The following is a 21,154-nucleotide window of genomic DNA, read 5'->3' as shown; positions in this document are numbered from 1 at the left end:
CAAACCGGCTTGGAGGAAAAATGGGGGGACGGGGGTAGGAGGGGACTACGCACCTCTGTAATCCGAGTGTTTGTATGTAATTATACCATATTTAACCAAATTAGGCAGTGATAGCATTTCGTCTTGCCAAATAACGAGTTACATTTTATTCTTAAGTAGAGAAATGAATAGTATAAAACCAATTACATGTGCTTCAGAAATAACACCATTCAACCATAAATATCACATTCTCCAGAATCTGTGGGAGATTAACTTTAATAAAACGCCCCCCATATCCCCATCCCATATGCTCACTCCTCCACAAAATCTCCACCAACACCCTCCCCTCCTTCTCCGCCCCCCCCCACCTGCTCCAAAGTCCCCAACAGAAATAACTAGGGCTCCAGACTTTTGTTGTCTCCTGCCGTGAATGGAAGCTCCTTTCGCCATGGCTTCAGAGATTCTTTCGATTCCCTTTCCCCAGGCAGCTTTAACGCATCGTTGCCTGCTATCAGTTGTACCACGCTGACAGCAAACCCACATGGAGAGCAAACCTCTCCTCCAGTGCACTCCCCCCTAAAGGCTCTCCTTGACACAATGTCTGTGCAGATTCCCCAAGGACACAGCTGAGACGGAGCACAGAGCCCAATTAGGAAGTGCTGAAGAGGATGTTAGCACAAACACGCAAAAAAACATTAACAAAATATGCCACAGTACCCCATGGATCGTTGGTCACTCCATGATGGGCAACAACCATCAAACTCGGACCAAGTCACAGCCTACCCCTCCACTCCATCATTGTGCCACTTGGTAATGGTCAGTAACTTGTACCACATGTAATGGCTTAAGCATTCAGACGGCCAGACCGTTTCAGCCACGCCAGCTACAAACCTCTGCTTTGATCACACCAAACTGCTCGTGCCGCACCTTCGTCCGACTCGTTAGCGCCTGGAACCACAAGAAGAGCTCATTAGCAGATGTCAGAAGGCCGTTCGGTTTTGGCTGATGCACTGCAGCATCTACCCACTCCTTTCTTCCAACACTGTTCTAATCCCCCCCCTCCCCACCGCCCTTCCCCCCTAAATAAACAAACAAATACTGTCAATTTTCCAACAAATCATGCAAGTCAATTTCATGTAACAGATAGATGAAACAGGACCTTTATCTTTTCAATAAATAAGCAAATATAAACCTCTTTTTTTTTTTGAGTTGAGCATGTAACATGATCCTTCACAGAATAGAAAGCTCAAGTATGTACCAGAATCCCAGATGCTAGTCCCACCACAATTGCCCTCGAAGTCAATGCTTGTAAGACTTGGCTTTCAGGCAAGCCAAGTATAATTGGATCATCTCGGAGCTTCAGATAAATTGAAGTGGATCGAGCTTTGTCTGCGATTATTGTGGTTTCTTTTTAAACTTCCACATTTGCGAAAATTGGCAAGCAATTAAAATTTTGAAATCAAAATCTAAACGAGCTGACAGAATAGCTCAGAGGTAACATGTATAATGGCCTTTCAGCTGTCTTGTCTGGGTTCGATTCCAAATCACACTATAAACAGTCACCCTGGCATTTTGCCGGCAAGACGCCGCATCAATGAGAGCACAGATCCACGTGAGACATTCGGCCTTGATGCTGAGAGACATCAAAGATCATCCGGTGTCTTTCCCAAAACATAGGCCATGGTGTGCCGGCACCCAAGCCAAATTCCATAATTATTGCCCCGACTACCGCCGGCAAACCAAAAAGGGTATTTGCTGTGAGACTATTTTAGCAGCAACCAACGCCCTGGAAAAGTCAAACACGAACAGCCTTTCCCAGCAAATATTATTCCCACCTCATGGGGTTGGCCAGGGAATGTTTTTGGCTCAAGTCTTTCACGAACTGACTGGCCAGGCCCGACATTCGACTCAGTAGGTTAGAGCAGCAATTTGGAATTTGTTCATGGTGCCGGCAATAGCTTGCCGACTCTTCGCGAAGGACATCATGGGATGTTTAACATCCATCAAGTAATGCCGACAGGTGGGACGCCCAGTTTAACGTCCTTCCGAGAGACCGCACTCACAGTGATGATACGCCCTGTCTGTGAAACACCAGGATTACCATTTATAGTCAAACATCACTGTCAAAAATATAAACGTACATACATTTTTGTGAGGATTTGCAGTAGGACATAAGAGCATACAACTGTACCCCAGGTTTATCAGACATCTTAACAGACACAAAACAATCACAAAAAAAAGATGAAAATGGAAAAAGAAAAAAGCATCAAATCAAAGCAAAACCACCTGCAGCACCAAAAGCACTCGATGACGAGAGAAAGCATGATGTGTAATCATCCATTTTATGAGCGATCCTCGATTTGGAGACGGACTATAAATATATCCGTACGCTCTAAAAACTAAGATGAGATATCAAAACATCTGAAGTATATGATTACGGTGTTTACAGAGTACAGCACTGTATGTAATTCGTTAAGGAACCCTTCATCATCCTGTCACCATTCAAAATCTCCTGTCCTCCATAGATATGACTGAGCGATTGAACTGCATTTTTTTGTTTGTGAAAGCCTGAGTAATGCATGCTGGATCTTTTGAAGAAATTTGTCCACATAGTGCCGGTAACCAACACGCTTTCTCGTGCGTTTCCTGCTTCAATGCACGTGCTGAAAATCAAGATGGTGGCGAGTGAGATGACAAAGAGGGTGGAATGGCAAATGATTGGGATATTTCTGTTCAACAAGAAAAGTTAAGCCTGCAGGAATAGCTGCACAAAATGGTGAGGACCAAAGATAGCTGTGATTAAACATTAATTTGGGGGCAAGATATTTTTGGTTGAATGAGGCTGTTGAGAACGATGTCCTGCATTGGCAACATTCGTTCATTCATATGCAGCACAAGGCTGAGGAGCAGCATCATTGTATGGGGGGGGGGGGGCATGGCTATTTTGGCCAGGATGCCGGCGATAGCTCACCTACTCTTTGCGAAGGAAACCAGGGGATCTTTAACGGCAGACGGAATTCCCGCTTAATGTCCACACATTGATGAACCACCCTGCCTGTGAAACGACGGGATGATGGTTTATAGCTGGGTCGGGATTAAAATCCAGGCTAGACAGCTTAGAGGCAAATGTGCGAACACATCCTAATAAGTATACATTTAAGGTGCACTCTGATGGGACAACTGCATGTCCAAAGCAGGGTATCTATGAAGAATAATGCAAGTATCATTTTTTGTAGTACAGCATACATCAGCTTAGGTAAGAGTGTAAATATTGAAGGTCCAGCTTAAATTTGAACAACCGCCCTTGCACAATTAACAGTACTTTTTAATTAGTGTATAACTTGTAATGTAGGGTTCAAAATTTTTTTTAAACAAATCCTTACATCAGATCGTCAAGTGCCAAGAGTTTGACTCAGGCCAAGAGGGTGCTCGTATTGGGGTAACTTACAGCTCATTTTACGATCCATGCCATTTCTTATATTTGAGACCACCGAAATTACTTATCAGTGCTACAGCTCAAACAAGTTTAGCTATGAAATACTATATCCGGTGAAAACCTGTTCTTACTCCTCTCCTTGCTCCGGGGTACATCCGTTTGTCGTCGACCCCACCGTTTTCCCTTCCCCCCCCCACCCCGTCTGTCTGTCAATCCATTGCACCCCTTCTATTGTTCGCTCTTCCATGAGCCTCAATACCTGTGCATACACAAATGAACAAACAAACAAGCAGTCATAGAATGGTACTTACGAAATCGTCAACTTGACCTGTGACATTGTCTAATAAAAGCTGTCTCGAGAGAAGGTAGCGATGCAAACCAGAAGTTTCTACGATGATTCTGCACCAAACCATCAAAAATCGAATGTTTGGCTTCATGGTGACCTTGACCTTTGACCGATTTTGACCAAAATCTAATCAGCGCCAGCCATCACCGTCCTGAATCACGTGGTTTAATTTGACATTGGTAGCTTCTTCTGTTCGCGAGTTATAAAATTTTTTTTGACGTTTGACCTCACTGTGACCTTGACCTTTGACAGATTTTGACCAAAATCTAATCAGCGCTCGCGATCACCCTCCTGAATCAAGTGGTCTAATTTGACATTGGTAGATTCTTCCGTTCTCGAGTTATAACTTTTTTTGGATGTTTGACCTCACTGTGACCTTGACCTTTGACCGATTTTGACCAAAATCTAATCAGCACTAGCCATCACCGTCCTGAATCATGTGGTGTAATTTGACATTGGTAGCTTCTTCCGTTCTCGAGTTATCTGTACCAAACCATCAAAATCAAATATTTGACCTCACTGTGACCTTGACCTTTGACCGATTTTGACCAAAATCTAATCAGCACTAGCCATAATCCTCCTGAATCACGTGGTGTAATTTGACATTGGTAGCTTCTTCCGTTCCCGAGTTATCATTTTTTGGATGTTTGACCTCATTGTGACCTTGACCTTTGACAGATTTTGACCAAAATCTAATCAGCACTAGCCATCAGCCTCCTGAATCACGTGGTGTAATTTGACATTGGAAGCTTCTTCCGTTCTCGAGTTATCATTTTTTGGATGTTTGACCTCACTGTGACCTTGACCTTTGACAGATTTTGACCAAATTCTAATCAGCGCTAGCCATCAGCCTCCTGAATCACGTTGTGTAATTTGACATTGGAAGCTTCTTCCGTTCTCGAGTTATCATTTTTTGGATGTTTGACCTCACTATGACCTTGACCTTTGACAGATTTTGACCAAAATCTAATCAGCGCTAGCCATCAGCCTCCTGAATCACATGGTGTAATTTGACATTGGTAGCTTCTTCCGTTCGAGTTATCTGTACCAAACCATCAAAAATTGAATATTTTACCTCACCGTGACCTTGACCTTGAAACCGATTTTGACCAAAATCTAATCAGCACTAGCCATCACGCTCCTGAATCACGTGGTGTAATTTGACATTGGTAGCTTCTTCCGTTCTCGAGTTATCGTGCCTACAAACAAACAAACAGAAACGGAAGGCATCAATATACTTACGAAATCTTTAGATTCCGTAAGTAACAAGCAGTCATAGACTGGCACTTACGAAATCGTCAACTTGACCTCTGACCTTGTCTAATAAAAGCTGTCTCTCGAGAAGGTAGCAATGCAAACCAGAAGTTTCTACGATGATTCTGTACCAAACCATCAAAAATCGAATGTTTGACCTCACTGTGACCTTGACCTTTGACCGATTTTGACCAAAATCTAATCAGTGCTAGCCATCACCTGAATCACATGGTGTAATTTGACATTGGTAGCTTCTTCCGTTCGAGTTATCTTGCCTACAAACAAACACACAAACACACACACAAACAGAGGAGGGAAGTGATCAATATACTTACAAAATCTTTAGATTTCGTAAGTAACAAACAAGCCGGTAGGCGGCGCTGGGTCGTCGAGCATGGAAACTATTAGATATAGAGTAAAATGGATGTCATATAGCGGATAGGGAATCACCTTAAGATTATGCATATCAAATCTCATCCAGTTCCATCTACTGATAACTACTCGGTATCCATTTGAATGAAAAGTACCGAAAATGCGGTTTGGAATCGGAAATCCCCAAAATTTGAGGGGGTGCTGTGGGTGAACAAAGATCTAAATCGAAAATCCGGCTCGATCATTTGTGCACAATGTATTCCAGACGATTAGTGTGAATTTTCATGACCATCCGACCATAACCCTAGGAGGAGTTGCATTTGGTGCGAAGGCACCTCCAGCTCTCGCATATTATCGATTTTTGCACTAATTGACCTTTGACCCCTAACCTAAGCGAAATCGGTCCATATGTCCTGAGGCAAAGTTGTCGCACTCATTGAGTACCATGAACCTGCAAATGTTTCATTCGTATCGATGCACTCACCTGGTCGCTAAGGGGCCTTCAATTTTCGGCAATTTTCGCGCATGCCCTAATTGTAGGGGGTGCTGTGGGTAAAGTATTCCATATATCACAAAAAACGGAATATATTTGATAGAGCATCACCTGTAGATCATTCGTGCCAAATTTCATAACCCTACGTGGGATAATGGCTTTCGGAATTGATTTCGCGTGAACGGTACCGATTTTGAAGGTTTTTCGGTTGTTGCTGGGGAACCAAAGTGTCCCTAGCAACCATCACAATTTCCAAAGCACGAGGTCATAAGATGTACTTACCATCCGAGTTTGGTCAAAATCACACGTTTACTACCAATTATGCCGATGACAAACGAACAAACATCCAAACAAACAGACAGAACTCGAGGGGGAGCACTCGGTAGAGTGCAAAACCTCCGCCGCCAATACTGCTGGGTCATTTAAGTGAACCTGATATCCTATTCATTGTAGGTCAAAACGGATCAGACTCTACTGAACCACGATTGAATAAACTAAACTAGATCGACGCGCATGTAGAAATGCCCAAAAAAAAAAAATCGAAATTTTTTTGAAAAAAAAGTTGCAAATTTTTTTTTTTCTCCAACAAATGTTTTTTTTTTGGTTGGAAATCACTTAAAACATGTAGAAATGCAAAAACAAAAATTCAAATATTTTTTCAAAATGGCCGCCATAGCGGCCATATTGGACTTTGGACCAAGTCCAAAATCTAATGGCATGATCCTTGGACCATACCTAATCCCCCCACCAAGTTTCGTCGAAATCCGTCCAGGAGTTTTTCTGTAATACTGTTCACAAACAAACAGACAGGGGTGAAAACAGTAACCTCCGCCATCTTAATTACTGACAATAAGGGTCACCTATTTCAGCGACCCAAAAAAAGATGATCCTTTGGTGAGGTATCCACAATTTCAAAACTATTTGCATGAAAACATATATCAGTTACTTTAAAAAGAATGAACGACCAAAATGTATACATCCAACAAGTATATGTCTTCCAGAAATCGTTTTTTCATATTTCTGAAAATCAAGTAAAGAAAGTAAAACACCTGCAAAGTTACTGAGGAGCAACATGTAGACGGCACGGTTATAATCGGATCTGCAGCAAGTGTGTGGCGTCGCTTAAAGGATGCGACCCATCGAGCACATACGTATTTTCGCTGCAGCGTATTGTCATGCACGTGCAGCACACATGTTGATATCGCTGCAGATGCAAGCGCCGCCATGATATGAAGACACCACGGCAGAAGGCAGACAGGAACTTGGTATTATTGGATGATGGCCAATCATGAGAGGTTGTTTAATGGATGGAGGTATCACTCGGTGAGAGGAGTTTGGGAGCATTTCACAGGAAATGTTTGGTAAAACGGGGCAGGGTAACTCGCGGGTGCTTACATATGTTCATGAGCATGAGCAGTGCCACTGTCCCTCCTGATGAAAACTCAAAATGAAACAAAAATTAAATGAAGACTGAGGGGTACAGGAGAGAGACAAAAACAGGAATAAATGAAAGTAGATGGATGTAGAAAAGGGGGGTGAAAGTGGAGTCAATAAAAGTGAAGGTGGTGGGGGACGTCATCAAATTCCAAGTAATTTCAACGTAAAGTATGTAGATGGCCACTTATGCTGCGATACAAGGTAAGGAAAGGAAAAGGAAAAGAAAAAGCACCGTGTGGAAATTGGAAACAGATTCCTGCCTTTTTGCTTGCTCACGTATTCATTACCGACTTGGTTTCAATTAAAGTTGGCTCAGGAAGATGTAATATGGCAAATACCTTGGTTCATTTCAACAGCAGAACACAAGCATGGGGAAAAAAAAAGATCCAATAATAGCTCCACGAAACACGCACACACAAACAAGTAAGCTCCATCGACAGTGGGAACAAACACAAATACAGCGGGAAGTTGGTCAACTCAGTCATCCGGATCAGTGTCATTCGGTGCACATGTTTTGCATATTTTCATACAAAAAAAAATAAATCAGAAGAGCTTAATGAACCGTGGAATACACAAAGAGTGCGTTTCTTTGATGGGAAACCGGTGCACCTATACACAACCATATCCTTTTCACATGCTTCGATTTAATGTTTCGGCTTATTCTACGGTTATTTGGTTCAGTGCGGCTGCAGATGCTAAACCACGTCCCTTTAACCAACACCGTATGAGTAAACGATGGCTAGACTGTGGAGCGAAACTCGGATTCCAATTCATTTTCCATCAGCATATGCGAGTACAATGCTTTCCGAATTTCGCTGCAACATTCTCAGCTCTCAACGACATTGATCAATACCAAAGGAGACGACAAATTATTGCCTTAAAAAACCCCCCCAAAAAAACCATGACAATGACGACGACTACAGAGATAAGCACTATGTTATGGAGAAGAGACCTGTGTCTTTCAGAAGAATAACGCAATTGACATGATTGACGTCGACTGAATTTCAAATTTATACACTCAAAAAGGAAATATACTGCAAGTTGAAAATAAAATATCTCGATGCAACTTTGCCGAGTAAGCACCGAACTCAATGTGCAATTTACCAAACCCCAAAGGGGAGGTAGCTGACAATTGTATTCAAAATGAAGAGATCATCAGCTATTTAAGTGTGGTGCACTCAAGATGGCTTAAATCATCGTGAAGAGCGATAAGACACGCGAGAGCCATTCAGAACTGATACACAACTGCGCAAGCGGAATCAACGCTGGCTCCAGAAGTAGGTAGCCAGAGGTAAGGAAGAAAAAACTGCATCAAAAGACTAAGCAGTATGCAAAGATCAGCAGCATGGCAACAATTTTTACAAACTAACCAACGGTGTGCCACCGTTTCTCAACTCCTGTCTAATACACTGAAAGGGAGATGAAACAAGGAATCCCATGTGGTTTCAAAGGAAAATTGATTGATATTGTCATGATTTGTTTGCATGTAAACACATCCTCCAAATTTCAAATAAACCTGGCAGCTTATAGTCTACAATAGTGGCAAAACAAGTTCTACAGAAACAAACCACACCAAACATCCTTATATAATGTCGTAGAATCTCCAGAAAACTGTTTGTCCACCTGGGAGACTCTGGGGTCAAACCATCTTTCCACCTGGGAGACTTTTGGGTCAAACTATCTCGCCAAGAAGGGGACAACTTGGGGTCGAATCGTCATGTCAACGGGTCATGTTGGGGTCGAACTGGCTCACCAAAGGGGACTCCTTGGGATTGAACCGGCTCGCCAAAGGGGACACCTAGGGGTTGAACCGGCTCGCCAAATGGGACACCTGGGGTCTAACCGGCTCGCCAAAGGGGACACCTGGGGTCGAACCGGCTCGCCAAAGGGGACACCTTGGGGTCAAACCGGCTCACCAAAGGGGACACCTTGGGGTCAAACCGGCTCGCCAAAGGGGACACCTTGGGGTCAAACCGGCTCGCCAAAGGGGACACCTTGGGGTCAAACCGGCTCGCCAAAGGGGACACCTTGGGGTCAAACCGGCTCGCCAAAGGGGACACCTTGGGGTCAAACCGGCTCGCCAAAGGGGACACCTTGGGGTCAAACCGGCTCACCAAATGGGACACCTTGGGGTCAAACCGGCTCACCAAAGGGGACACCTTGGGGTCAAACCGGCTCGCCAAAGGGGACACCTTGGGGTCAAACCGGCTCACCAAAGGGGACGCTTTGAGGTCGAACCATACAGCCAAAGGGGAGACTGAGATCGAACCGTACCACCAAAGGAAAAAATTCAATGCGCATCAACATTTGGAGATTTCGATTGAATCATTTCAAACAAAGAGAGAATTAAAGTTTTTGGGTGGGGAAAGAGAAGTGGTAGGGAAGATGGGTGTGGGGAGGTGTAACTCCTGTAAGGACGAATAGAGTCACAACCATCAAGCATCTCCTTTTCATGAACACAGAGTTAAGACCCATTCAACAAATTATGTATTATTATGCAAGCAGCAACAGCAGCAACATATTATCCGCACTAGTGTTTTGAAACAGGTTATTTCCACCAAAAATTGAATAACAGTCCAAAATGCTCATGTTCAATTGAGACCTATAAAAATTGTTCTGCGGTATCCACAATTCTACATGATCCATAAAGTTAATTTTGTAGCACAAAATACTCTTTTTCTTGTAGCAATGGATATTAAATGTTGTCTGTTCATTCAGGAAGCTCTAACCATTTTTGGAATTTCTGCAGGATTGCAGAGTTGAGGGTCTATTTCATTACATAATCACAAAACAGTCTTTTTTTTAAAATAAAATAAAAAGACCACAAAGGTCAGAGAATATGGAGCAATGATTGATTTTCTGCCTCAGTAGTGAAATGTTAATAAGATGATGTGGTGACTTTACCAACGAACTATAGGCTCCACGATGCAAGTTACAACGCATTTGTAATGCCTTCTCCTCTCTGTCTCCTAATGCCATTTTCTACCATCTCCTCTCCGGCCTTGCCCCCCCCCCACCCCGCCCCATATTTCCTCAGGGCACTCAAGGTCCGCAAATAACCTTCTGGTGAAACTGCCAAAATCAAGATTTACTGCTCACCTTCACCCTTTCATTCCTTTTTTCCGACCTCTGGAACAAACTCCCACACTCTCTTCAATCGCACTCTTCCCTCCAGGTCTTTAAAACAGCTGTTCACCGCCATCTCACGTCTTCCCCCATCCAAAATCTTGATCTTTACTACCCCCGTTAATCCACGCCAAACCCACCTTCTTCAAATTCCCTGTTTTCCTGCCTCAAAGTCCCTGTAGTACCATCCTGTGTACCCCATCCCATCCCTCTCACTTCCAGAGATCTCTTATTGTCACTGCTCCCCACTATTTTGTGCTTCTCTCTCCCACCCCTCTTGTCTCCTGCCTTGTTATATGTTACTGTGTCTTAGCTCTTTCGCAAGCCTCGACTTGGTGTACAAAAAAATAAAAATTCCTCCAACTTGCAGTGGGAGCAAATGCTGAGATGAAATTCAACAAAATAGGATGACTTCGAACTTCATCTACAACTGGGTAAAATTTGAAGACTGGGAAGGAGTTTATCTTTAAGAATCACCAAGTGATCTTTAACAGCACCAATTATTCCCACCTTCTTGTGGGATTAAACAGAAACATCAAGGTGCAAGTCCTCGTGAACCGGTTGGCCAGACCTGACATCCAACCGAAGGCGATTCGGTCAGGAATTTGCAATTTGTTCAAGGTGCTGGTGATAACTCATAAACTCAACCATTCTTTGCAAAATTCACCATGGGATCTTTGACATCTACCAACTAATGCTGGCAGACAGGACACCCAGCTTACCATCCAAATGAGGGACGGCGCACCAAGTAATACACCAAAATCAAAGCATCAATCCATCTGTTTATAGTCGGTTCGGGAGTCAAATCCAGACGAGACAGCTCAAAAGCAAATTTGCTACATCTACACCATCCTATCAGATGTTTTGAAGCATCACAAGGTGATGGCTCGGTAAATTCATCAGAACATTGTATTTAAATAAGGATGAAGAGGAAAGTTGTGATCAACTTAGCCACATTGACTTACATTTATACTGAGATAGACCATGGGCATTCACGGAACAGCAAAAATTTATAAATTGTTACTAAGCCACATCAATTTACTCTCGTCTACAAGGACTACTGGAAGGGTACTCGGTAGAGCGCACACCTCCGCCACGCTGAACAGTTTACATTTTGTATCCAACTGATAGGCCAGATCTGGATCCGGACCTGAACCAAAATCGAACCAGCTTGTTCTTGTCACTTACCCAACTCATCCATCTAGTTTTGTCATAATCTGTCCACAACGTTTTTGAAAGATCATGTTATATATTGTTTTTGGCCCCATCTCTCAATGGTGACGAATCATTTACAAAATTTAAAAACATCCTCGGATCACATTTGGATCTTCACCAAAATCGAATCGATTCGTCTTCGTCACACACCCAACCTGTCTACCAGGTTTTGTCCGAATCTTACCTTAATGCTTTGAGATAGTGTTTTTCTGGACATCGTTTTTGGCACTACCTCTCAATGGTAAAGTAATCACTTAAAAATTCTCATATCCGGATCCGATCTTCACCAAATTCTAATAATTTTGTCCTTATCACACACCCAACCTCTCCACTAAATTTCGTCTGAATCAGTCCACAACTTTTTGAGATATCCTGTTCACAAACGGACAGACAGACAGGAGTGAAAACATAAACTCCGTCCACCTTCAGTGGCGGAGGTAGAAATTACATTTGCTGAAAATTTGCTTTCACCTCCGTGTGACAAATGGGGGTAACAGGTCCACCCCAAATCACATTTAAACTTCAATACTCATCATCTCAATGGTCAGCCAAAAGTTAACAAGTAGCAGTACATTCAAAGTACACCACCCCATGACAAACAAACAAACAAACAAATAAATAAAGAAATAAATAACAATCCTCCAGCAAGAGACATCGCCGTGGCACCTTTGGCACCCGGCGATGCCACCTTGCAGCACATGGAGTCGGAATCGGGAGGGAACGGTGTACAATAATTCATTGTTTAATTGATTAACTGCAGAATTAAAATAAATAAATAACAATCGTAAAATAATTAATTTCTCAATCAATTGCCGAATAACATACATAAACCACCACTATTTCATCCGAATCTGTAACTTTTTGAAAATTAAGTAATTAATCAAAAAATGAATAATTAATCGATTGATTAATCAATAAATCAAAAATACCCTTCATAGCCAAATCACTTGGCCACTGTCATGGCCAAATATCAGCTTCCTAGCTCAAAATATGCCTGAGATATTGCCAGGAGAGAAATAAAATAAAGAAGAAATTAATAAATCGATATAAATAAGTAAATAATTAATCAATTAATTGAGTAATCAAGAAATAAAAAAATAACGTTTTTGCAAAAGCACATCGTCACTTTCGTCTCCAAATTTCGGCTTCCGAGATCAAAGGACGGCTGAGATATCGCCCGGACAAACAAACAGATAAACAAAACAAGAAAGAAAACGGAGTAAAAACCGAGTACTCCCTTCCTTCTGCGTCCGGAGATGACGTCATGCATCGCCTGGATATGGAATTGGGAAGGAGTACAATATTCGCCTCTTGAATACGGGCTGCTCAAGCAAAATAAACTGAAATAAAATATTAAAAATACAATTAAAATGGTTGATTACTGACAAAAATACGAAGCATGCGTCTACAAAAGGGGAAGAAACCCAACACAATTTGGTATCCCCTTTTAGGCATGGTGGTTGCTTAAATGACACGTCATGGCTGACCTCATTAGCTATTCTGCGTTTTCAACACCATTTTGCTCCCAATGTTTGGGTTTTACTCTCACCACCCACGTAGAATATTATTGGGATGACATCTGCTTTCAATCAGTTTAGTTCTCCAAAGTAAATAATTCTTTAAAAATGCAACCTCACCATCATTCTTTCATTCCTCTTTTCCCCCCACCTTTGGAACAAACTCCCACATGCTCTTCAATCCTATTTTCCCCTCCAAGTCTTCAAAACAGCTGTTCACCACCATCTCTTCTCTTCCCCCATTCCAAAACATTGATCTTTTCTATCCCCATTAATCCACCCCAAACCCACCCCTTTCACATTCCCTGCTTTCCTTCCTAAAAGTCCCTGTAATGTCCATCTTGTTTACCCCGTGTACCCCGCCCCATCCCTCTCCCTTTCACAGATCTCCTCATGTGTCTATTCCCCACTGTTTTGTGCTTCCCTCTCCCGTCCCTCTTGTCCCCTGCTCCCCTTGTTATCCGTTCTGTGTGTTCGCTCTGATACGAGCCTCGACATTGTATATTAACAACAAAAAAAAAAACATTCAACTGGAACGATACTCGGTTGAGCGCATACCTCCACCAGGCTGTAAAGTTTATGCTTCGTATCCCACCGATAGGCCAGATCTGGATTCAGACCGTAAAACCCTTCACTCCGTAAAACACAAGAAAAACGCAAGGAAAATCTGAAAAACCACTCCATCGGAGTACCTCCTGTGCAGCTGCCCTCCACAGAGCAGCTCACCGCATGACGGGATTGGGGCAAAGCCTTTAGGACCCCCGCTCTTTGATGATAGGAGGAAAACCACACGGTAGCCTTCCCAGGTCAGATTGCGGGAGAGTGTCGGGGTGGTGCTGAGGTGTCCTCCACCAGAAGGTGGTCTCCTTGGGTTAACCTGAGGCGGTCCCTTCGGGTGGGTGCCGAGAATGTCCTGTCTCCAAGAGAGGATGATCACCCATCTCTGTTATCATCTGAGCTCAAGCATTTTGACGTCGGTATTGCAGAACTCTCTGAGGTTCGGAGATTGGATTGCGGCGAGATCATAGCGTGTGGTTACACCTACTGTTGGTGTGGTCGCTCTGACGGTTACCATGCCCAAGGAGTTGCTGTAACTGTGTCCAATAAGCTGACCCCAATGATAATTGAGGTAACACCGGTCAATGAGCCTATTATAAGACAAAGGATCCGTCATTCCTTGGGTGTCGTTTCCCCAGTTTCTATATATGCTCCCACTGAGGCGAGTGATCTCACAGTGGTAGTCTTGGGGGATTTCAATGCATCAACTGGAACTGATGGGGATGGTTATGAGACATGTGTTGGTGCCCATGGGTCTGGAACTGTGAACCAGAATAGCACTAAGTTCCTTGACTTTGCAAGACATCATGGACTTAGTGTGGCTGGTTCATGGTGTAGTGTTCACACACACACACACACACACACACACACACACACACACACACACACACACACACACACACACACACACACACACACACACACACACACACACACACACACACACACACACACACACACACACACACACACACACACCTTAGTCCCAACCTAGTCTTAAAAATAAAAATTGAAATAAATAAATATCACATAATAAGGAAGACCTGACATTAATGATGTACCCACCTTATCATATGTGGACCGAGCAAAAACAAACACAAAATGGTTCTGCTCTCATCCAATGAAGACATAATTTACATGAGAGTACGGTATTTGAACAGCAATCAGCAGCATCCTATGATGATGATCTCCATCATTTTGGTGTGCCATCTTACGACTGACAAATCAATGAATTGTACAAACAATAAGCCCAAACAAGGAGCAGAGAATGGTGGTTGTGCACTTGTGCCCTCGCCGTTACTGTCAAGAGGGAAATGAGACATGCCAGACAGTTCTTAGAAGAGCTTTATAACCTAAAAGTTGGGTCACCTGATCAAGATCGGGTTATTTAGACTTTCATAAACCATCATTAAGATTGAAGTTTAAAGCTGTCGCAAAAATGAACCCGGGAGTGCACCACGGCAATGTTGGGCCAAACGGGCCCATTTCTTCGACCGAGGTCGTACAGGATTGTGTGATGACTACTTACAACTAACTCGGTGTCGTCCCGTGTCGATCGTGGACCCTTTGCATATTAATTTCCATTCTGTATACAGAATACAAATACTTAAATGCAATTTATTCCCCAACAAAATTTTTTCAATTCCCGACAAATAATTCACCTTTAAACCAGGGCTTGAGGCAAAAGGTACACTGCGCCCTTCTTGCCGCTCAGAGGGGTACCTGACATACGACGCTCGGTCGCCCAGAGCGCCGTTATCTCTTGCTTCAACATCAATTTGATTAAGAATTGCAATTAAAAAAAAAAAAAAAAAAAAGAATTGTGACGATATTATAATAATGTGGTTCAAAAAAGTTTGGGGCAATTGGCGCAGGAGTATAGAATTGTATGCCAAAAAAAAAACCCACCAGAGATCCAACACTCACAGGAATAAAACAAGGCTGAAAAGAGCAAGTTTAAAAGAGCAACTGACATTTGGAGCAGCAATTAGCTGGTGGCAAGCAACTTCAGCATCGTCAAGCTTCACACTTAATGCAAGTCGCGTTACACAGGACAAAGGTAATGGTGTTGCGTGATCTGCAGATAATTGAAGACGTTTCTGAGAACGCTAATTTGGCCATTAAAAAAAAACAAAAAAAAAAACGTTGTTTCACTCAATTATTCGATCACAAGATCAAACACTTATAAGACATGAAGCAGAAAATATTTACGTGTCAAGGTACATTCGTATGTATAAACACACGAAACAATCGATTCGCAAATTGGAATTGGAATGAGGTCAATTCCCAGGACATGCACAGAAATAATTTCAAGAAAGTATTCTGTTTGAAAAGCTCCGGGCCGAAAGTTGCCAAAATACAGAAGTATCCGAAAAAGCAAAGGTTCACAAACAAATCTTACGAAATTCGAGTGAAAGAAGAGTTTCCTGCAATTAAAGAGGAAACCGCTCCTTCCATTGGTCGGTCTGCTGTCACTGCCATGTTTGCTCATTTATTTATCCCCCACAGCCCACAACACACATTATGAAAATTTAGAATAATTACGACCCAAGTTCCTCCCATATTACTTGGGGGTGATGGTTTTTTTTTTTTTTTAAATCAATTTTTTTTTAATTCCCTTGCCTGGAGGTGGTGGGGCAGGGGGGATGCATAAATAAATAAGCCACTGGAATGAGACTCGGTCGAGTGCATACCTCCGCCAAGCTGACCAATTTACATTCTGTATTCCATCGATAGGCATGATCGGGATCCGGGCCGAAACCAAAATCGAATCGGCTTGTTCTTGTCACCTACCAAACTTGTCCACACCTTTTTGAGATATCATGCTATAGATATATCTCCCAATTTAAAAATAAAAAATAAAATTCTCATGTCCAGAACTGGATCTTTACCAAAATCGAATCAATTTGTCATCACACAACCAACCTGTCCACCAAGCTTCGGCTGAATCAGTCCATAACTTTTGGAGATACCGTGCTCACAAACAGACAGACAAAAGGACAAAGAAACAGGGGTGAAAACATAACCATGCCCACAAACAGTTTCACCTGTACACTACTGTTTACAAAGAATGCTGCAATGAGCTTAAAGGAGCAGAACCGCTCAGACAATAAACGCCCAGATGCAAGGCAGGCCCAGACGAGGAGCATGCCGTTTTCCGACAGGGAAGTAATAACTGGGTAGAAGCGCTGTGGGTGCATCTGTTAATTGGCTCCGACCCTGTCAGTTCCGATTCAATCAGCCACAGGAGAAAGGTTTGCTGCATCGCCTGGCCTAAGCCAGGGCCTGCCACATGCTGCTCCAGCATCCCGTAATTCCAAATAATGGGATTGAGAAAGCCAAGTCCAACACCACAAACTGCCTTCAAGCAAAAGGTGGACTTGAATGCAGAGAGAAGAAAACATTTGTGGATGAAAAATGTGAAATGAGGGAGAGCTCTAAAGCAAAGCATCTGTGTACGCCGGCGTAACCTGAAAACAAAATGCAACGGTCGTGTAAAATTAGAGGTTCACATCAACAAGAACTCGACTTGTTAAAATAATAATAATTAAATAAGAAAAGGGCCCTTTTTTTTTAAAAGCTTTTAAAAAATACAAGTAACGGAAGCAATACGTTGACCATTTTATGACATTGATGTCCATTGCAAATGAAATCTCAAAGTGAACGAGACAGAAAGAGACAAGGAGGTGAGGGACAGGGGAGACAAACTCAGCAACAACAAAAAAAAAATGCCAAAACAAAGGGCAATACACTGTATGACATTTGCACTTTGTATTATTGTTCAAGAAAGGAGTCATACCAGATGCCCGTGTGTGGTAACTAAACACCGCTTCTCAAGTCCACGTGGGAACGCCTCCTCTTCATGGGACCGCCGCAACACAAGAATGCTCCAGCCACTCCAGAAACCAAGGAGGGAATCCAGCTTGGCAAAAGGAGCAGCTGGAGGTACGGTATTTGTGCCAAAACCTTTAAATAATCTCTCTTGCTCAGCACCCTCAAATAATTTACAAGCAACGCTTGTGCTGGGCAACTCGGATACCAAGTCGGGGAATGCTGGTGGCCTTTACATCACCAGGTGAACCCCACTGCCCAACCGCCCCCCCACCTCCCATTCCCCCCCCCCTCATCTCCCCCAACCCTCCCACCACTTGATGTCTCCATGCTCCACACAAGACATTTAAATGACAAAATACATCACAATCCCAATGAAAATCCTTAAGTTTTCATTTCATTGCCATCCATACGAGCCAAATCGGTTTGGCAGTTAATGCATCCGGTTTCTTATCAGAATTTTCCATTGCGTTCCTGTTGTACAAACAACACAGTGGAACGCGACTACGAAGGCCATTTCCTGGTGCCAGAATCACTGCTGGAAAGGGCAAAAATACTATCAATGGACTTCACTGTAAGACATTCAAGTCACTGTAATGGCAAAGCATTTGCACCGTCAACCAATAAGCCCCCGAGTCTTTGAGAAGAGATCACACGCTTACAGAATACGCGGTTTACGTCTGTGTGGTTTATCCCTGTGCGAGGTGTTCCAACAGGGAGGTGTTTTTATGTGTGCGATTTCAGAACGGTAACAAGCTTTGTGAACAACCACACAATTGCCAGACCAAGAAGAAAAGACTTTCCACAATATTGCACGAGGAGCCCTTTCATCGAAAAGCCTCACGATATGCAGTCAAATATTCCAGCTATGTAAATATACATGAATATAAACGAATATAAAATACAGCTGATGGGATATCCTTCGCAGTGCGCATGCCCGTTTGACTCCCAATTCAACTATAAACTGCCATTCTGGTGTTTCAGAGGCATGGTGATTCATCAATGGTAGCGATGGACGCATGTTAAGCTGATGTCCCATCTGTCAGCATTAGTTGGTGGATAATAAGGATCCCACAGTGTCCTTAGCAAAGAGTAGGCGAGTCATCTCTGACATCGTGACAAAATTAATGTTCCAGCCTACTTCTTCGAATGTCAAGGCTGGGCCGGCAGGTCCGTGAAAGACTTGGGCAAAAACTTTCCCCAGCTGACCCAAGAGGTGGGAATATGGCCATTAAAGAAAGAAATAAACAAAATAAAATATTGTAATAGATATTCATTTTTAAAATGATGCAGTAAACCCACTACAACATTAAAGCCTGTTTCCAAGACACTGAACTAGCTAAATTAAACAATGAAACGACCATTGTTGATTAGAATGGCAATTGATGATTGGAAAGGCCATGACTACAAACATCATTGATGACTGGAATGACTATTGGAATGATGATTGATGAGAAAAGAAGGGAAATTGATTGGCATGATCATGAAGATGAAACGAGATAGATAACCGTTTTGTGCTGAAGCGCGACACAAAATGGAGGACAGGGACGGGTTTCATGAGAATGACAAGGGTCAACAATGCAGATGAATCCAGCTTTACCAGCGAAGAAAGCCATTTCTCGGCTGAAGTGTTTGATTTTCAGCTCAATGCAACAGCATACATAGACACAATAAAACCAAAATTCCAGCTCTGGACAAAGGAGGTCATGAAAGGAGGAGATTTGGACAGAGACCAATGGCTTCTTGGCGAGACCCATGCTCAGAAGCAAACCCGCCAAGGGGAAATACACACTCTTGGAATGAATGCAGTCACAGCCTTTCATTATTACTGTCCTCGTGGGCTCGTGATATTCAATGGGGTTTGACAGGGACTCCACAAGCAATGTCTCTTTCCACCCATCTCGCACACGGTGAATAATAAATGTGACTGCACGTCCTCCAAGCAAGCTAATGTACCATTACACGACTGCGATCCCCATTTTGTCATGGAAACTTTAATCGGATTTTAAGACAGGCACTGTATATGACCTGTCCACTTGTTCTTCCACTCCACGATGCAGTTTTTGCTGCCCTTTACAGCAGACACAATTACTTCATGCATACCCTCTAAAACAGTAGTGGAACCACATATATATATATATATATATATATATATATATATATATATATATATATATATATATATATATATATATATATATATTTTTTGCATGTGGCTCGTGGAACAGCGAGACGACAAAAAATGGATCAGGACGTAACAGAACAAAAGGAACAGCAGAAGGAAAAGGAAATGCCAACAGGAGGGCTGAAGGACAAAATAGACAGAGATGGACAATAAACGATGCGGGTAATGATGAGGTGTAGAGGAGAATGCAGGGGTGGATAAGATGGTTACAGAAGCAAACTCTCAGGAAGGAAGAACTGGAAATTTTTTTGAGGGTAGGGGTGATTAACAAGAATCGAAAAATCATGATCAGAGATGGTGGGGAACAGCCATCATGAAGACTTGGAGGCAAAAATGAGATTGCAGAGAATGTGGAAGTTGGCTCCACAGGTGGGAGAAGAGAGGAACGAATGAGTGGAAGTGAGCAGTGATTGTGGATTTGGGGAGTTTCACCAGAGGGGGTTGATGGTGGACTGCGTGTGCCCTGCATAAACTTGGTGGGGAAAAGGCACGGAAAGAACAGGGTGAAAGACCAGAAAGGGGGTGGTGAAAGAAAGAGAGACCACCAACTTGCCTACGATGGAAAAGTGATAGGCCTGTAGACGCAGATTAATTAATTGCTGGTGATTCCAATAAAGGTGATGCCGGTGATTCTCATAAGCAAGATGTGAGGCAGGGTCACCGGCCCAGAGGGGAGAGCAGTACTCATCAAGCTGTTGATGGATCGGAGTTCAGGTGTGCCAAAGAAGGACTTTGTACGATGCAGGATACCACGTCAGGGGCTGGTTTTCAAAATGACATAATCCGCACCAAAATGATCCGTGCACATGCGTAGAAAGCCGAGGAAGCTGATGAGATCGGGTGGAATTTAAATGCATTATGTGTCCGGGATAACGATTGGTGATTGGAATGGCTCACCAAGCCTCTGAAAAACACTTGGGAAAAAAAACCTGAGAGAACGGGCTCTGCCTCTGCACAGCTAAAGACTTGGATAACTTCCTCAGCAAGCCGAACGGGCACCAGCTCATACTGCAAACTCCCGACCAGGTGTGTCGGTGGAAGTGGAGTGGAGGGACGTGTGTAACACAACCAACTGACGGATCGCTACCAGTGAATGCACTGTATATCTGGATTAGGTTCTTATGAACCTTGTGAATGTCCAGGGTAAGTTTTAAAATGGTAATATTTACTATGAATCATGTTGGGGGGGAGCTACGGGAGCTGTGAGGGCTATTAATAATATACAAGGGGGGGAAATCCCATCAAAAATGACGGGACCAAGATAATCCCCCCCAACAACACCATCACAGCACAGTTGTTAAAAAATACAACTCAGAGGCTTGTGGATTTACTTTTGTTTCATGAAGAAAAGATGACTATTTTCAAAATACATGTATACTTATTTTCAAAATGATAACGGAATTTC

General features: G+C 42.9%; 1 protein-coding gene across 10 annotated transcripts in view; it reads right to left on the bottom strand.

Annotated features, from left to right (window-relative positions):
* Positions 1-21,154, bottom strand: part of LOC147010737 (autism susceptibility gene 2 protein homolog) — a 473,526-nt gene that overhangs the window by 377,513 nt on the left and 74,859 nt on the right. For 9 of the 10 annotated variants that reach the window (XM_085859271.1, XM_085859277.1, XM_085859269.1 and 6 more), the window contains exon 2: positions 871-927. The exons of the other annotated variant lie outside the window; for it this stretch is intronic. In XM_085859271.1, the coding sequence (XP_085715397.1) occupies positions 871-927 (57 nt within the window). The remainder of the gene's footprint in view (positions 1-870; positions 928-21,154) is intronic. 10 annotated transcript variants of the gene reach the window in all.

The sequence above is a fragment of the Eptatretus burgeri genome, chromosome 16, assembly GCF_056783735.1.
Source record: "Eptatretus burgeri isolate ZD-2024b chromosome 16, Ebu_testis_v1, whole genome shotgun sequence".
Classification (NCBI taxonomy): Eukaryota; Metazoa; Chordata; class Myxini; order Myxiniformes; family Myxinidae; genus Eptatretus; species Eptatretus burgeri.
This window is presented reverse-complemented; position numbering and strand designations above follow the sequence as displayed.